We start from the raw sequence: 18,332 nt of genomic DNA on the forward strand, positions 1-18,332 counted from the left end.
TTTGTAAGGCAGGAGTAAAGGTCAGAATGATCTGTAAGGGAAGATCAAGGATCAGAATGTTCTGTAAGGCAGGATCAAGAATCAGAATGATCTGTAAGGGAAGATCAAGGATCAGAAATATCTGTAAGGCAGGATCAAGGATCAGAATGATCTGTAAGGCAGAATCAAGGATCAGAATGATCTGTAAACAGGAGCAAAGATCAGTATGATCTGTAAAGCAAGAGCAAAGTTCAGAATGATCTGCAAGGCAGAATCAAGGATAAGAATGATCTGTAAGGCAGGATCAAGAATCTGAATGATCTGTATCTCAGGATCAGGGATCAGAAAGATCTGTAAGGCAGAATCAATGATCAGAATGATCTGTAAGGCAGAATCAAGGATCAGAATAATCTCTAAAACAGGAGCAAAGATCAGAATGATCTGTAAGGCAGGAGCAAAGGTCAGAATGATCTGTAAGGGAAGATCAAGGATCAGAATGATCTGTAAGGCAGAATCAAGGATCAGAATAATCTGTAAAACAGGAGCAAGGATCAGAATGATCTGTAAAGCAGGATCAAAGGTCAGAATGATCTGTAAGGCAGGATCAAGGATCAGAATTATCTGTAAGGCTGGATCAAGGATGAGAATGATCTGTAAGGCAGGATCAAGGAACAGAATGAGTTCTATGGCAGGATCCAAGTCAAGGTCAGCACAAGACAAGTACATTAATGCAAAGTTACTCAGTGTAACTAAAGTTACAATGGTTTCCCTGTTCACCTTTTTTTAACTGATTCTACACCACAGTGTTAAAAAATAATAAAATTAGCTGGTCATCACCCTCTTTGGGTACCATGCTGTAACTCTCATAATTATGTATAGGCTGCAGTGGTCACTTCGCTTCATCTGGGCTGCAGCTTATCGTTTGGGTTCAGAGGCTCTGCCTATGTGGACAGCACGAGTCACTGAGCACTGTTATTGGCGCAGCGCTAGAGACATGACTTCATCGCTGCAGCCTGTACACAAACTCCGGCGCAGCCGCAGAGACAGAGTGCTGGATATGAAAAGGGCAGATGATTGTATTATTTTTAACAGTGCCATGAATAATTAGTTTAAAAAAGATAAAAATGGAAAACCACTTAAACTGTACTTGTTTGCCACACATGGTAACTGTAACGGGGGCCAGGGTGGAAGTCATGGCGAGGGGCTTCTGTACTTCTATTGCACCCCGGCGCCCTGCTGCATTAATAAAGAAATGTCCGTTTTGTAGAGTGCTGTGTGTGTCAAGTGCTTCACCCACCTGTGGGTCTGGAATCTCTTCAGCATACAGAGCTCCTGTCCTTTTCAGAGACACACAAATATAATCAGAGTCCTTGTTCTTTTCCAATGAAACTTTACTGAATTCAGGCTTCTTCGTAACAGTTACAGTCCTCCCATTTTCACAATACATGAGAATGCCATCTTGCCATCTCCTGCACTTTCCCTGGTCTGCTCCTTCAGCTTATCTTCCTGCACCATTGTTTCCAGGCCCGCAGTTCCCTGAACCAGCCAGCTAGCTGATACTGAGTGTTCCCCGTCCACTTTCCCCATCCTGGGCGACAAACCAGTTTGCCTCTGCAATACCTGTTTGGACCATAAGTACCTGACGTCATGGGAGGTATCATGGGAGGTAACCCACAGACTACCCACTGATTCTTACAGGCTGCCCACGCTTCCCACATGCTCCGCGATCTAGCATCTCCAGACCTCCTTCCTTAAATCTTTAATTTCACTCCCTCAACTCTGCCCTGTTGCTTTCTGCCACAACTCACTCTGGACTCCTACAACTCCTTCTAGAACAATTCTCTTCATACTCCTCTAGCTCCTCCCACTAGCCCTCCTATTGGCAAACAATTTAACTGTTACTGAACCATTTCTTATCTTATCTTAGGCTACTTTCACACATCAGGTATTTTGCATCAGGCACAATCCGGCTAATGTTGGAAAAAACGGATCCGGTGCAGATTGTGGAAAAACTGATGCGACGGATCCGTTTTTTCGACGGATCCGACTTGCATATCAAGATAATTGGATAAAAAAAAATTTGGAGCATGCTACGTTTAAGAAAACAGAATCCGGGGCCGGAATCCGTCATTTTCTGGATCCGGCACCTTCGGGCTCCCATAGGCTTCCATTCTAGCAAACAGCCAGAAGCACCAGATCCAGCACTTCCGGCTTTTTTGCCGGATACAAAAACGTTGCTATGGACGCTTGTTTCCAGAAGCCGGAAACTGTAGATTTGCCGGATCCAGCAAAAACCGGACGAAACGCAATGTCATCCGGCGCAATCCGGCACTAATACAATTCTATGGGAAAAAAATCGGATCCGGCGGCAACATTCACCAGATCACATTTTTTTTAATGTAGCCGGATTGAGCCTAACAGCGAAAAACCTGATGTGTGAAAGTAGCCTTAACCCCTTAGTGACCGAGCCAAATTTTTGAAATCTGACCAGTGTCACTTTATGTGGTAATAACTCTGCAACGCTTCAACAAATCCCAGTGATTTTGAGACTGTTTTTTCGTGACACATTCTACTTTATGATAATGGTAAATTTAGTTCAACATTTTTTGTGTTTATTTATAAAAAAAAATCAAAAATTTGAGAAAAATGTTAAAAAATTATCGTTTTCTAAATTTGAATGATTATCCCTTTAATCCAGATAGTCATACAACAGCAAACCATTAATAAATAACATTTCCCACATGTCTGCTATACATCAGGACCATTTGTAAAATGTTATTTTATTTTGTTAGCATTTTAGGAGGTTTAACCCTGCTGTTCTGTTCGGTCTGGGGAGACCTATTTTGAACTTTGGTATTTTTTGGGGTGTTCAAGATGCGGTTCTGAAACTTGTGGTTGATTGACTTAAATGAGGATGGGTCGGTCGGCCACGGGTTTCAGAGCCGCATCTTGAATATTTTAAAGAATATTGAAGTTCAAAGTCGGTCATTTTTGACCAACAGAACAGCAGGGTTAAAAATGTAGCAGCAATTTTTCATTTTTTCAAAGAAATTTTCAAAATTTATTTTTTTAGGGACTTATCCATGTTTGAAGTGACTTTAGTGGTCCCATATATTGGGAAACCCCCAAACGTGATACCATTTTAAAAACAGCACCCCTAAACATATTGAAAACTGCTGTCAGGTAGTTTATTAACCCTTCAGGTGCTTTACAGGAATTAATGCAAAGTGGTATGACAGAAATGAAAATGTGTATTTTTACCACCTAAATGTTGCTAACTTCTAAACAGATTACTACAGCCATCAGACTCTAAGGCCGCTATTTGGTCATGAATCGCCATGGCAAACATCAGGACCGCAAAATCATGATCTGGGGGCACCAATTGGGATAAAGAGGAAGCCCCCACACTCTGTTAACCATTTATAATGATGTAGTCACTATTGACAGCAGCATCTAAGGGGTTAAACAGATTTAGAAGGTGCAAATACTGATTGTGGCTGGTGCAGCAAGTTGTCAGCTATAGTGTACAGCCGACAGATGATGGATTGTCATCTGTATGGGGATACTATTCTCTTATATCTAAGGTCAGTTAAAAGACGTATTGGCGGTCATTAAGGGGTTAATCTAAATCTGAATCTAGCACACAGCTCTATAGTGCCCCCCTTAACAAACCAGCCACCTGCACACACCCCTACATAACTAACGCAAGTCCAATAGCTGTTCGGGAAGTGTTGAGTCTCCATAGCCATTGTATCCAACAGATCCTGCTGATATGCATGAAGCTGGCCAAGTTTTATCTGTTTTTTGGCACCTTTATATCATATGGCGTATATATGGATAGACACAACTTTACATTTTACCAAGTGTTACTGTGTAATGTGTGACAAATCAATTATAAATATATTGGACAGATTTGTTATATGACCGGTCATTGCCTGACTGATGTACTATACCAACAATAAAATAATAGAAATAAATAGATGTCATTTATATGCTAATTTCATTGTGAACTAAGGAATCATTTTGAAAAATTAACAGCCATCATGAAAATCGACTAAGATTTCAGAGATATAAATGTAAAGTATACGTGACAGTGATAAAATGGCAATCAGTGTGGATCTAGCAAAACAATATGTGTTTCTGGGATTGCAATTTTAATGTCAAAACCAAATTGCTTTATCATATTAAGGCTGCGTTCAAATCACCTCTACCGATTATGAGCTGCTGGATTCTTAATTATGGCCTAGCAAATACCTGTGTGCCTAAACAGTATCAACTTCCCATTGACTAAAAAAAAGAGAATCCAAAATATATTAAAGGGGTTGTCCGGCCTGAAAGTGTAAGTCTAAATCCTACAAGTTGATGGAGCAAAATGCCCCAAGGAGAAGCAAGATATCAATCATGATAATATTTAAAAATAGTTTTTATTAAACAAGCAATATAAAATCATTTAATATCAATCAGTATGTATAACTGGGCAAACCATGTGGTGTTCTATCCTCAATAAAGTGTAATATAGTGCTTACTCATGTGGGGCCTGGTATGTGTCCGTCTCCCCGACGCTCGTTTGGCGTTAGGCTTCCTCGGGGGGCTTAAGGTACAAGTCTGCAGTGACTTTATGTGACTGCTGACTTGTGAATCTTCACAGTGTGTGCACTGCGCGCTTTGAGGACTCTCCATTGCCGGGAACAGCCTGCGAGTAACCTCAAGTACCGTAAATGATTTGCATACTGCGGTCACAGAATGTGGCTGTAAGTATTCAATTCGCATGCTTGTGGGAACTTGACTGCCGGCACCGGAGAACCCTCACAGCGTGCAGACTTGTGCCCCAAGGCCGGACAACCCTTTTAAGCCTTGCATTTCAGTACAGTTAATGCATATACTGACCTAAGAATGCAAAATCTTTGCTAAAAAGGCATTCTTTTAGCATATGTTTGTTTATTGAACTCTATGGGCGCATTGGGTGTTAACGTAAGGAGATTTTCCTAATATACAATCTGACTACCTGGATGGAGGAGTCAAGCAGAATAGCTGTTGTCTGAATATGTTATGTCAATGGCTTACCTTACCTTGCTTGTCTGCAAATACTTCTAGGGATTGTAATATCATCACGGTACATGCTTTCATTTCCACTATATGTGAATATTGCAATTTATTGTTCACAACCCGTGTAATATGTAATGATTTTTTGCACGACGTAACTAGGTGCACAGATCAAATGGCTTCCATAAGTGATCACAGAGCAGCTTCTAGCATTTTACTGCTGTGGGTCCTATGAGGGTTTAGTAAATGACTAATAAAATGTAGGAAATGAAGCCTCTAGGCCTAGAAAAAAATACTAATGACAGTTATACTCTATCATTTTATATAATGCATTTTATGGCTTCTCAGCTGCACACAGATGCGGATCGAGGGGAAGGACGAGCCAAGTACCTCCTGACCGGAGAAGGAGCCGGTTCTGTCTTTGTCATTGATGAAAAAACTGGCAATATCCACGTTACCAAGTCTCTTGATCGTGAAGAGAAGGAGGAGTACGTGCTGTTGGCTCAAGCTGTGGACAAACTTACCCTTCGACCTCTTGAACCCCCTTCCCAGTTCATCATCAAGGTGCAGGACATTAATGACAACCCCCCTGTTTTCCTGCACCCTCCCTACAGGGCCTCTGTGCCGGAGATGTCCAACGTAGGTGAGGGGGGAACTGAGGTGTCTGTGTTTAATATGTTAGCACTTAAATACGCTGAGGTGCGAGGATGCTTTTTAAGTTCTAACAGAAGTGACAATGATAAATGCATCGCTATCCGATTGTGCTGACAGTTTGCAGAAGATAAGTTGGAATTAATGAATGCAGAATTGAGAGGCATTTTGGGAAACAAAAGTTAATGAAAGTAATAAAAACTACTAAGAGGAACAGCAAACCTATGCATACATTAATATTGGTAGCAGTTATCAATGCCAAAACCATTTCTATATTTTTAAGCATGTATGACATATCATGTGTGTTTTGTTTACTGCTTTATAAAGAACACATAACACGCATGATGTGTATATATCAGACATTGGGTGTAGAACGGGTTTCACTCTCCATGATGAATATTCTTCAACTGCTCATCTTCCAAAACTGTCCTCCAATGCGTTTGGGCAGCTGTGTTTCTTGAACCCCAAATGAGTATTGTACTAAATATCCATGCTGTTATGGAGGCCAGTGTGGTCCCATTTCATACTGAAGGGTAACTGGCCACTAATGGTGTTGTAGGGGATTTTAGGTAAGAAGATACAGAGAGGCTCCAACAGGACACCATTGCATCTCAGACCAAGGTTTTCTGATAACTCTGCACTTTTCCACGGTACACCATTTATAATAAAGATAGTCCATACATATTGTAATGAGTATTTACTCTGGTCTAAGGCTACTTTCACACATCAGGTTTTCGCCGTCATGCAGGATCCGTTAACTTTTGAAAAAAACGGATCCGTTGTAAATTGTGAAAAACTGATGCAACGGATCTGTTTTTTTTGCCGGATCCAACTAGCTGATTTCTGGGCACTAATAACTGGTCTGGGGAGGAGAGAGAGAGAGTGAGTGTAAGTGTGATAGTGAGTGAGACAGAGACTCCAGAATGGAAAATGCAACTACGGGGCATGCTCAATGTAAAAAAACCAGAATCGGTAGCCGGATTCACTCATTTCACCTCACATTTCATCCTTTTAGGGCCAGAACCGTCGTTGTGCGTTTTTTTCGCCGGACAGAAAAAACGTTCCTCTGGACGTTTTCTCCGGCCGCCGGAAAAGTTATTTTCGACGGATTCGACAAAAAATGGATGAGATGTTTAGCCATCTGTCGCAATCCGGCGCTAATACAACTCTATAAGAAAAAACGGATCCGGCTGAAAAAAAGATCAGTTTTTTTCCAAAATTCGCCACATTGTGCCTGATGGCAAAACCCTGATTTGTGAAAGTAGCCTAAGCTATATTATTTGCAAAACATTTACTATAGTAGTCCCAAAACTTGAATTAGAAGTATGAAATGCAGCCTTTGACTCCATCAAATCCTACCACAAACTCCATTCAGCTAAGTCAACTGGTAGGCACCATCACACACATTATTTTTGTTATAAAGCCGTAATTGTGGCGGACGGTTTCTCGTATACAGTATTTATTTAACTAAAGAGCCTTCAACAAGAAAAAAAAGCTAATAAAAACTTTGGGAAAGGTATGGTTGAGCAGAGCACACCAGATACAGCGAAGCTCACACTTAATGCAGAGTAGATTTTCTAGTTATGGTTGAGAAGAGCTCATACTTCATACAGAGTAGATTTTTTACTTATGGTTGGGCAGACCACACTTCATACAGAAGAGCTCATACTTCATCCAAAGTAGATCTTCTATTTATGATTGAGCGGACCACACCACATACAGAAGAGCTCATACTTGATGAAGAATAGGTATTTTATTTATAGTTGGGCAGAGCAGATCACATATAGAAGAGTTCATACTTCATACAGAGTAGATCTTCTACTTATGGTTGGGCAGAGCACACCACATACAGAAGAGCTCATACTTGATGAAGAATAGGTATTTTATTCATAGTTGGGCAGAGCACATCACATACAGAAGAGCTCATACTTCATACAGAGTAGATCTTCTACTTATGGTTGGGCAGAGCACACCACATACAGAAGAGCTCATACTTGATGAAGAATAGGTATTTTATTTATAGTTGGGCAGAGCACATCACATACAGAAGAGCTCATACTTCATACAGAGTAGATCTTCTACTTATGGTTGGGCAGAGCACACCACATACAGAAGAGCTCATACTTGATGAAGAATAGGTATTTTATTTATAGTTGGGCAGAGCACATCACATACAGAAGAGCTCATACTTCATACAGAGTAGATCTACTTATGGTTGGGCAGAGCACACCACATACAGAAGAGCTCATACTTGATGAAGAATAGGTATTTTATTTATAGTTGGGCAGAGCACATCACATACAGAAGAGCTCATACTTCATACAGAGTAGATCTTCTATTTATGGTTGGGCAGAGCACACCACATACAGAAGAGCTCGTACTTCATACAGAATAAAACTTCTATTCATGGTTGAGGAGACCACACAACATCCAAAAGAGTACATACAGAGTAGATCTTCTATTTATAGTTGAGCAGACCACACCACATACAGAGGAGCTCATATTTCATACAAAGTAGATCTTATATTTATGGTTGGGCAGGCCACACCACATACAGAAGAGCTGATACTTCATACAGAGTAGATCTACTCATGGCTGAGAATACCATACCACATACAGAGGAGCTCATACTACATGCAGATTAGATCTTACGTTTATAGTAGAGCAGACCACACCACATACAGAAGAACTGAAATAACATACAGAGTAGATATATTTATGGTTGAGCAGACGACACCACATACACAAGAGCTCATACTTCATACAGAGCAGATCTAATAATTATGGTTGAGTACACCATACTACCACATATAGAAGAGCTCATACTTGATACAGAGTAGATCTATTTATGGTCTGGCAGAGCACACCACATCACAGCGGAGCTCATACTTCATACAGAGTAGATCTTCTATTGATAGTTGAGCATACCACATCACATAGAGGAGCTCATACTTCATACAGAGTAGATTTTCTATTGATGTTTGAGCAGAGCACACCACATACAGAGGAGCTCATACTACATACAGAGTACATCTTACATTTATAGTTGAACAGACCACACCACATACAGAAGAGCTGATACGACATATTGAGTACCGTATATCTTTTTCTGATTGAGCAGACCACATGCATTAGAGCTCATACATCATACAGAGTAGATCTCCTATCTATGGCTGAGCATACCACATACAGAAGAGCTCATACTTCATACAGAGTACAGTGGGTACGGAAAGTATTCATTCCCCTTTAAATTTTTCACTCTTTGTTTCATTGCAGCCATTTGGTAAATTCAAAAAAGTTCATTTTTTCTCATTAATGTACACTCTGCACCCCATCTTGACTGAAAAAAACAAAAATGTAGAAATTTTTCTAAATTTAAGAAAAACTGAAATATCACATGGTCATAAGTATTCAGACCCTTTGCTTAGTATTGAGTAGAAGCACCCTTTTGAGCTAGTACAGCCATAAATCTTCTTGGGAATGATGCAACAAGTTTTTCACACCTAGATTTGGGGATCCTCTGCCATTCTTCCTTGCAGATCCTCTCCAGTTCCATCAAGTTGGATGGTGAACGTTGGTGGCCAGCCATTTTCAGGTTTCTCCAGAGATGCTCAGTTGGGTTCAGGTCAGGGCTCTGGCTGGGCCAGTCAAGAATGGTCACAGAGTTGTTCTGAAGCCACTCCTTTGTTATTTTAGCTGTGTGCTCAGGGTCAATGTCTTTTTGGAAGGTGAACCTTCGGCCAAGTCTGAGGTCCAGAGGACTCTGGAAGAGGTTTTCATCCAGGATAACTCTGTACTTGGCCGCATTCATGTTTCCTTCAATGACAACCAGTTGTCCTGTCCCTGCAGCTGAAAAACACCCCCATAACATGAAGCTGCCACCACCATGTTTCACTGTTGGGATTGTATTGGGCAGGTGATGAGCAGTGGCTGGTTTTCTTCACACATATTACTTAGAATGATCACGAAAAAGGTCTATATTCGTCTCATCAGACCAGATAATCTTTTTTCTCATAGTCTGGGAGTCCTTCATGTGTTTTTATTAGCAAACTCTATGCGGCTTTCATATGTCTTGCACTGAGGAGAGGCTTCCATCGGGCCACTCTGCCATAAAGGCCTAACTGGAGGAGGGCTGCAGTGATAGTTGACTCTGTGGATCCATCTCCCTACTGCATCTCTGGAGCTCAGCCACAGTGATCTTGGTGTTCATCTTTACCTCTCACTGAGGCTCTTGTCCCACAATTGCTCAGTTTGGCTGGACGTCCAGGTCTAGGAAAACTTCTGGTGATCACAAACTTCTTCCATTTAAGGATTATGGAGGCCACTGTGCTCTTAGGAACCTTGAGTACTGCATAAATTCTGTTGTAACCTTGACCAGATCTGTGCCTTGCCACAATTCTGTCTCTAAGCTCCTTGGCCAGTTCATTTGACCTCATGATTCTCATTTGGCCTGACATGCACTGTGAGCTGGAGGGCTCATATAGACAGGTGTGTGCCTTTCCAAATCAAGTCCTATCAGTATAATTAAACACAACTGGCCTCCAATGAAGGAGTAGAACCATCTCAAGGAGGATCGCAAGGAAATGGACAGCATGTGACTTAAATATGAGTGTCTGAGCAAAGGGTCTGAATACTTACAACCATGTGATATTTCAGTTTTTCTTTTTTAATACATTTGCAAAAATTTCTACATTTCTGTTTTTTTTTCAGTCAAGATGGGTGCAGAGTGTACATTAATGAGAAAAAAAATGAACTCTTTTGAATTTACCAAATGGCTGCAATGAAAAAAAGAGTGAAAAATGTAAAGGGGTCTGAATATTTTCTATACCCACTGTAGATCTCCTATTTATGCATAGGCAGAGCACACCACATATAGCAACATTTATACTTCATACATAGTCACTGGTGTAGTGTATTATAATAATGTCAGTGTTTTACATTATTTTGAGTATCAATTAGGGAATTGCTATTCCTTGCATTTATGATATAAGTTTACGGTCAGCAAAAGGAAAACCAAAACTCTGAATAGTAATTGTGGTTAAAATAGGGATAATAGATATTCCAAGTCCAAGAAGGTGAACAATTTATCTCCCACAGGAACCTCTGTGATCCAGGTGACAGCCACCGACGCTGACGACCCGACATATGGAAACAGTGCGCGACTTGTATACACTGTGCTGGAGGGACAGCCATACTTTTCTGTGGACCCTCAAACAGGTAACTGAATGCAGGGGTAAGCAGGGCTGTGGAGTCAGAGTTGGAGTTTGAGCCCATTTTGGTGGAGTCGGAGTTGGTATAAAATGGACAAACTCCGACTCCTAAAATATATAATAAATTGGGTACAGTAGTTCATTGCAGTTTGTGGTGAATATTTTTATCATAACAATTTGGGAAAGTTATGAAATGTCCTATAAATGTCTGTCCTATTCCTGATCTAAGGTCTAGACTGTTAGCTGAGATGAATCTGTGCTGCATTTTATGTTCAAGATAAGTAGTGAAGCTCATCCTCTACAGATAAGGGGAAAAATGACAAACACAGGGAAGGAATGCCTGCATTTATCTTAGAACTTCTGTACTGAACAGGAAAGCAGGATTAAGGCAAGTACTTCTTAAAGCATATCTAAACTTTCAATAAACTGCATAAATCAATAGTCCAGTATATGTTGTATCTGTATTCTTGATGTTTTAGTTTGTTTTTCCTCTTAGCTCATGTTTTGAGAAATTAGCTGCCTTGACGATTTATATACAATATACATAGAATATAAGGGGAAAAACTGTTTTGTTTTCTAACATCTCAAATTCAGAAATACAGTAACAGGATCCATGAGAACTTTTATATTTGTGTGTGTGTGTGTTCTGCAATATGATTCAGCACAAACATCCTCCCCTCTTCATAGACTGTGAAGAAATATGATGTGAAGCATTTAGTAAGCTGTACCCTGAGACAAGCCTGACATTGAAAGTTTAGCGTAAAGCTATCAAACATATTTTACAAACTTTATACTGATCATCTGTCCTATTGATTTATGCAATGATTGTTTTATTTATATCCTAAATTATACAGTGCTTGATTCCCTACTCTTGCAAGAATTACAATATACCGTATATACTCGAGTATAAGCCGACCCGAGTATAAGCCGACCCCCCTAATTTTGCCACAAAAAACTGGGAAAACTTATTGACTCGAGTATAAGCCTAGGGTGGAAATGCAGCATTTACCGGTGAATTTCAAAAATAAAAATAGATCATTATTTCCCCATAGCTGTGCCATATAGTGCTCTGCACCGTTCATATTTCCCCATAGGTGTGAACCATATAGTGCTCTGCACCGTTCATTGTGCCCCCTAGCTGTGCCATATACGGTGCTCTGCACCGTTCATTGTGCCCCATAGATGTGCCATATACGGTGCTCTGCACCGTTCACTGTGCCCCATAGCTGTGCCATATACGGTGCTCTGCACCGTTCACTGTGCCCCATAGCTGTGCTGTGCCATATACGGTGCTCTGCACCGTTCACTGTGCCCCATAGCTGTGCCATATACGGTGCTCTGCACCGTTCACTGTGCCCCATACATAGCTGTGCTGTGCCATATACGGTGCTCTGCACCGTTCACTGTGCCCCATAGCTGTGCTGTGCCATATACGGTGCTCTGCACCGTTCACTGTGCCCCATAGCTGTGCTGTGCCATATACGGTGCTCTGCACCGTTCACTGTGCCCCATAGCTGTGCTGTGCCATATACGGTGCTCTGCACCGTTCACTGTGCCCCATAGCTGTGCTGTGCCATATACGGTGCTCTGCACCGTTCACTGTGCCCCATAGCTGTGCTGTGCCATATACGGTGCTCTGCACCGTTCACTGTGCCCCATAGCTGTGCTGTGCCATATACGGTGCTCTGCACCGTTCACTGTGCCCCATAGCTGTGCTGTGCCATATACGGTGCTCTGCACCGTTCACTGTGCCCCATAGCTGTGCTGTGCCATATACGGTGCTCTGCACCGTTCACTGTGCCCCATAGCTGTGCTGTGCCATATACGGTGCTCTGCACCGTTCACTGTGCCCCATAGATGTTCCACATAAATTTGTGCCGCCGCTGCCGCAATAAAGAAAAAAAAACACATACTCACCTCCCTTGATTGCAGCTCCCGGCGTCTCGTTCCGGCGCCTCCATCTTCCCGGCGTCTCTGCTCTGACTGATCAGGCAGAGGGCGCCGCGCACACTGTATGCGTCATCGCGCCCTCTGCCTGAACAGTCAGAGAGCAGAGACGCCGGGAAGATGGAGGCGCCGGCCGGGAAGATGGATCGGCGCCCGGCGGCTGGAACGAGGACAGGTGAATATGCTATACTCACCTAGTCCTGGCGATCCTCGCGCTGTCCCCTCCTGTCTTCGGTGCCGCAGCTTCTTTCTCTATCAGCGGTCACCGGCACCGCTGATTAGAGAAATGAATAAGCGGCTCCGCCCCTATGGGAGGTGGAGCCGCTTATTCATTTCTGTAATGAGCGGTCCCACGTGACCGCTGAAGAGAGGAAGAAACTGCAGCGCCGAAGCCCGTGGGACGGCAGGGACAGCGCGAGGATCGCTGGGACTAGGTAAGTATTCCTCAGCGCCCTCACCCCCTCACCCGCCGACCCCACCGCTACCGTGACTCGAGTATAAGCCGAGGGGGGCACTTTCAGCCCAAAAATTTGGGCTGAAAATCTCGGCTTATACTCGAGTATATACGGTACCTTATTTTTTTACAGGACAAAATTATTTTGAGAGGAAATTTATATAATTACAAAATGTCTAAGAAGCATCTTATGAAGTCAGCTGTATTTGAGCATTTCACAGTGACTCAAGATAAAAAACATTTTGTGTGTCAGTGTATAAGTGATCCAGATGAAAACAAATGCTGTGATGCCAAAATCAGGCAGTGATAAAAATGCTCCTTCAAGAGCTTCCAATCTAAGAAGACATTTCCAACCCAGAAGCTTGCAAAGCTGTGACTGAAAAAGATCACAGCAGCACCAAGAAACCAGAGACCAGCACTTCCCGCCAGGCAAAGGAGGAGAAAAGAGCATCTTAAACCTCAGTTACAAGATATTTTGAAAGTGACAAAGTTACTGTAACAATGACAGAAGATGTGTTTAAAAGACAGCTCATGAAGCTTGTTGTGAAAAACAGTGTACCATTATCATTATTTGCACGACCAGCTTTTACAGCTCTTAATGGAGAAATGGCCCACAAACTTGGTGTTCCTCTTGAAAAAGAAAGTATTAGAAGATTAGTGATTGAAGAAGCCCTTAACCAAAAGGAAGATCTTAAAAAGACTCTCAAGAGACGCTTTGTATTTTTTAAAATGGATGCCTGCACATGTCACAGAGTGAACTATTTTGCTATCAACGTTTGATATGTTTGTGACAACAAAAAAATTGTTACTAAGACGCTGCCAGTAAAAGATACTAAAGCTCATCACAGCAGCCAGTTTCTCCACACCTTAGTGGAAAAAGTTCTTCAAGATTATGAACTAAAAAAAACAGGTTCTTGCTATTGTAACTGATAATGCTGCAAACATAAGTACAAGCAAACTGATGAATGAGAATAATGAAGGTGAACAGAACAGGAGACAGAAGAACATTTCACATTCAGTATCTTGGAGATGGAAGGCCACAGTCCGTTCCCTTAAAGGGACACTGTCACCTGAATTTTGAGGAAGCAATCTTCAGCCATGGAGACGGGGTTTTTGGGTGTTTGATTCACCCTTTCCTTACCCAATGGCTGCATGCTGGCTGCAATATCGGATTGAAGTTCATTCTCTGTCCTCCATAGTAAACGCCTGCGCAAGGCAAGATTGCCTTGTGCAGGCATGTACTACGGAGGACAGAGAATGAACTTCAATCCGATATTGCAGCCAGCATGCAGCCAGCGGGTAAGGAAAGGGTGAATCAAACACCCAGAAACCCCGCCTCGATGGCTGAAGATTGTTCCCTCCAAATTCAGGTGACAGTGTCCCTTTAACTGAGGGAAAAACAGATATTACTACAGAAGAACAGCAAAATGATTCTTTACAATTAGATGATCTTGTTGAAGCTGCTTCACACCTCTTTCCTATTCAGCACATGCACTGTGTTGTGCACTCGCTGCAGCTGGCAGTAAGAGATAGGGTATGTGCACACGTTGCGGATTCTCTGCGGATCCGCAGCGTTTTTTGCAGTGCAGAAATGCTGCAGATCCGCAATTGATATACAGTGCAATGTAAATCAATGAGGAAAAAAAAATGCTGTGCACACTTTGCGGAAAATCCGCTGCGAAGAAGTAGCATGTCCCTTCTTTTTTGTGAATCTGCGGCGCTTATGTACCCATTCCATTATAGAAAACCGCAGGGGTAAAAAAAACGCAACAAATTCGCAAGAAAACCGCAGCAAAAATGCATAAAAACGTGAGGAGAGGCAGAATCCGCACCAGAAATTCCTAAGCCTAATCCGCAACGTGTGCACATAGCCATAGTCTGCAAGAGGGACATGCTGGAACTCTGATTAGCAAAGTGAGGAAATTGTCTATTGCTGCCAGAACTCCTAAGGCTATGTGTACACGTTGTGGATTAGGCTTAGGAATTTCTGGTGCGGATTCTGCCTCTCCTGGCAGAAAACGCACCTGCGGATTTGTCGCGTTTTTTGTGCGGTTCCGCAGCGTTTTTTGTGCGTTTTTGCTGCGGTTTTCTTGTGGATTTGCTACATTTTTTACCCCTGCGGTTTTCTATAATGGAATGGGTACAAAAACGCTGCAGATTCACAAAAAAGAAGTGACATGCTACTTCTTTTAAACTGCAGCGTTTCCGCAGCGGATTTTCCGCAAAGTGTGCACAGCATTTTTTTTCTCATTGATTTACTTTGTACTGTAAATCAATTGCGGATCTGCAGCGTTTCTGCACTGCAAAAAATGCTGCGGATCCGCAGAGAATCCGCAACGTGTGCACATACCCTTAAATTGTTTCCATCTTGAAGAGACGTGCTGGAAAAGGGGCAATTGTGGATCAAGCCACTCGGTGGGGCAACACCTATTTAATGATTGAGTGATTGCTTGCGCTGAAACCCTTCCTTGCAGATATGGCCAACCCTCAGGTAACACTACATGAAGGTCAATGGACACAGGTGGCTGAATTGAAGGAATTGCTTCATCACCCATTTACAGTGACTAAAAAGTTGCAAGCTGAGGATTTAACATCTGCCATTTTTATAAAGGAGTGGAAGACCTTGTTGTTTTCCTGTCCCAAAGAGGAGGTTTATTCGCAGATGGCATTGCTGCTGCAATGAAACAGACACTGCTATTAGAAAATAAAATTCTTCTGGCAGCTGTTTATTTGGACCCGAGTGATCGTATATTGCTGGATGATCAACAGCTTACTACAGGAAAAGAAGCTCTGATTGAGGTAGCATTTAGGATGAGTGGGCTACAGGATGGCCAAGAGCAAGAGGACTCAGGTCCTGCCAGTGCTGCTGTTGCCGTTTCTTCATCCCCATCAGATGAGGAGTTTGATTTGGAAAAGAATTTGGACGACATGGAGCAGGCAAAACGTTGCTGCAGGGAAAAATATTCCACTCCCATAGAAAACAGATTGACCATATTTCAGCAATGTTTTTCATTTGCTCTCAAAGAAGTAGAATAGTTCAATCGTTCATCAAAACTGACTGTGCACGAGGCAATTCCTTTATACCCGGAAATTGTTAGAGATGTTGCCCATGTGGTTACTGCTTTGCCACCAACCCAAGTTAGTGTAGAGAGGTTGTTCTCTAGCCTTAAAATAATTATGTCAGATTTGAGGTAATCTATAAATCAGGATCTGATACTATTTCTCCGAACAAATTCATAGACTGCAAAAAATGCTATTCAGTACGGTTTTGTTCAAAACTTTTTTTTACACTTACTGCAGAATGTATAATAAATTGTAAATATGAAAAAGTTTTTTGGTCTAAAGTTGTATTCCAATAAATATGTTCTATCTAAATGACTTGATTATTGTATCATAATAATGATTAAAAGCCTGATGCTACCATTTTACTACAGTAATTTTATCACTTAAACTTAAACATGAGCCATGTATCTCGGAGTCGGTGTCATGGAAATTGAGGAGTCAGAGTTGGAGTCGGAGATTTACGGAATGTGCACACTTTGCGGATTCCATTGCGGACTTTTCCACGCGGATTCTGCAGAATCCGCAGGTAAAATGACCTGCAATTTCCCCGCGGATTTTGGGCAGTTTTTGTGTGGATTTTGCCTGCATTTTTACACCTGCAGATTACTATTATGGAATAGGTGTAAAACGCTGTGGAATCCGCACAAAGAATTGACATACTGCGGAAAATACAACCCAGCGTTTCCACTCTGAATTTTCCGCAGCATGTGCACTGCGGATTTGGTTTTCCATAGGTTTACATGGTACTGTACACCGCATGGAAAACTGCTGTGCATCCGCAGCGCCAAATCCGCTGCGTGTGCACATACCCAGCCCTGGGGGTAAGACAATACCAGTTTTACTTAATAGTACGGTAGTTAGAAAAGTAATTGTGTCATATGTTCACTGTTTGAACCGATGTGTTTCTAGAACAGTCCCAAACATATATTTTGTACATCAAACACTCAGAGAGCCACCTGTATGTGTTGGCAAGTGGCGAAGGAGGCTATCAATGGATCTCAATTATATACCTAAGATGGCACCCTTCCTAGCCTCTGTATCAGCCATGGTGGAAAAAGGGTCTGGCTTAGCCATTCAACAATTCAGCCAGACATCCCCTTTCATCTTGTGCATTACATGGATCGGGGGCAGTGTGTCACTGAGTGTCTCAAATCTAACACAGAAATATGCCAGGATGATGGAAGTGGCACTGAAATTGGATCAGTGATAAGTTTCATCATTAAAATACATTATTGGGGTTTAAATAATTTCAATATGTGCATATTCATCACTGTAATGAGCGGTACCACGTGACCGCTCACACAGGACAGGCTGCCGGCGCTGAGAGCATACATCGCAGGAGCTGGGTGAATATTTCTCGGCAAGCGGGCGGGCGCACAGGGGATGGGAGGCAGGAGGTGACCCCAAACTTTATTTTTAACACAAACAAAAAAAAAAACCTTGATTTTTCATTCCTTCTCTCCAGCGAACGCTGCTGGGGAGAAGGAATGAATGCCGACTTCAGCACCAAAAGCAGCGGACAGCGCTTAACTGTAGCGCTGTCTCCTGCACGGTCCGTGTGGTTCTCAGTCGGCACACGGGCGGCACACGGCCGCCGCACGTGTGCCACACTGATGTGCTACGTGAGCACACGGACACGGATAACTCAGGTACCGATTTCTCCAGTACCGGAATTATCTGGACGTGTGAAATCGGCCTTAGGCTGTGTGCACACGATGCGGATTTAGTGCGGATTCGCAGCGTTTTATTCCATGCAGAAACGCTGCAGTTCCGCAAAGTGATTTACAGTACAATGTAAATCAATGGAAAAAAATGCTGTGCTAATGGTGCATAAAAATCCGCATGAAAACCGCTGTGGATCAAAAGAAGTAGCATGTCACTACTTTTGTGCGGAACTGCAGCGTTTCTGGACCCTTCCATTATAGAAATCCGCAGGGGTAAAAAAAGCATCAAATCCGCATCAAATCCGCAACAAAAACGCACAA

General features: G+C 42.3%; 1 protein-coding gene across 2 annotated transcripts in view; it reads left to right on the plus strand.

Moving 5' to 3' along the window:
- Positions 1-18,332, plus strand: part of CDH24 (cadherin 24) — a 213,542-nt gene that overhangs the window by 135,498 nt on the left and 59,712 nt on the right. Inside the window, exons 3-4 of one of the 2 annotated variants that reach the window (XM_069761731.1) lie at positions 5,371-5,665; positions 10,771-10,890. In XM_069761731.1, coding sequence (XP_069617832.1) covers positions 5,371-5,665; positions 10,771-10,890 — 415 coding nt within the window. Of the gene's footprint in view, positions 1-5,370; positions 5,666-10,770; positions 10,891-18,332 lie in introns of those variants that run through there. The other variant, XM_069761740.1, reaches the window with a different exon arrangement.

The sequence above is a fragment of the Ranitomeya imitator genome, chromosome 1 (assembly GCF_032444005.1).
Source record: "Ranitomeya imitator isolate aRanImi1 chromosome 1, aRanImi1.pri, whole genome shotgun sequence".
NCBI lineage: Eukaryota > Metazoa > Chordata > Amphibia > Anura > Dendrobatidae > Ranitomeya > Ranitomeya imitator.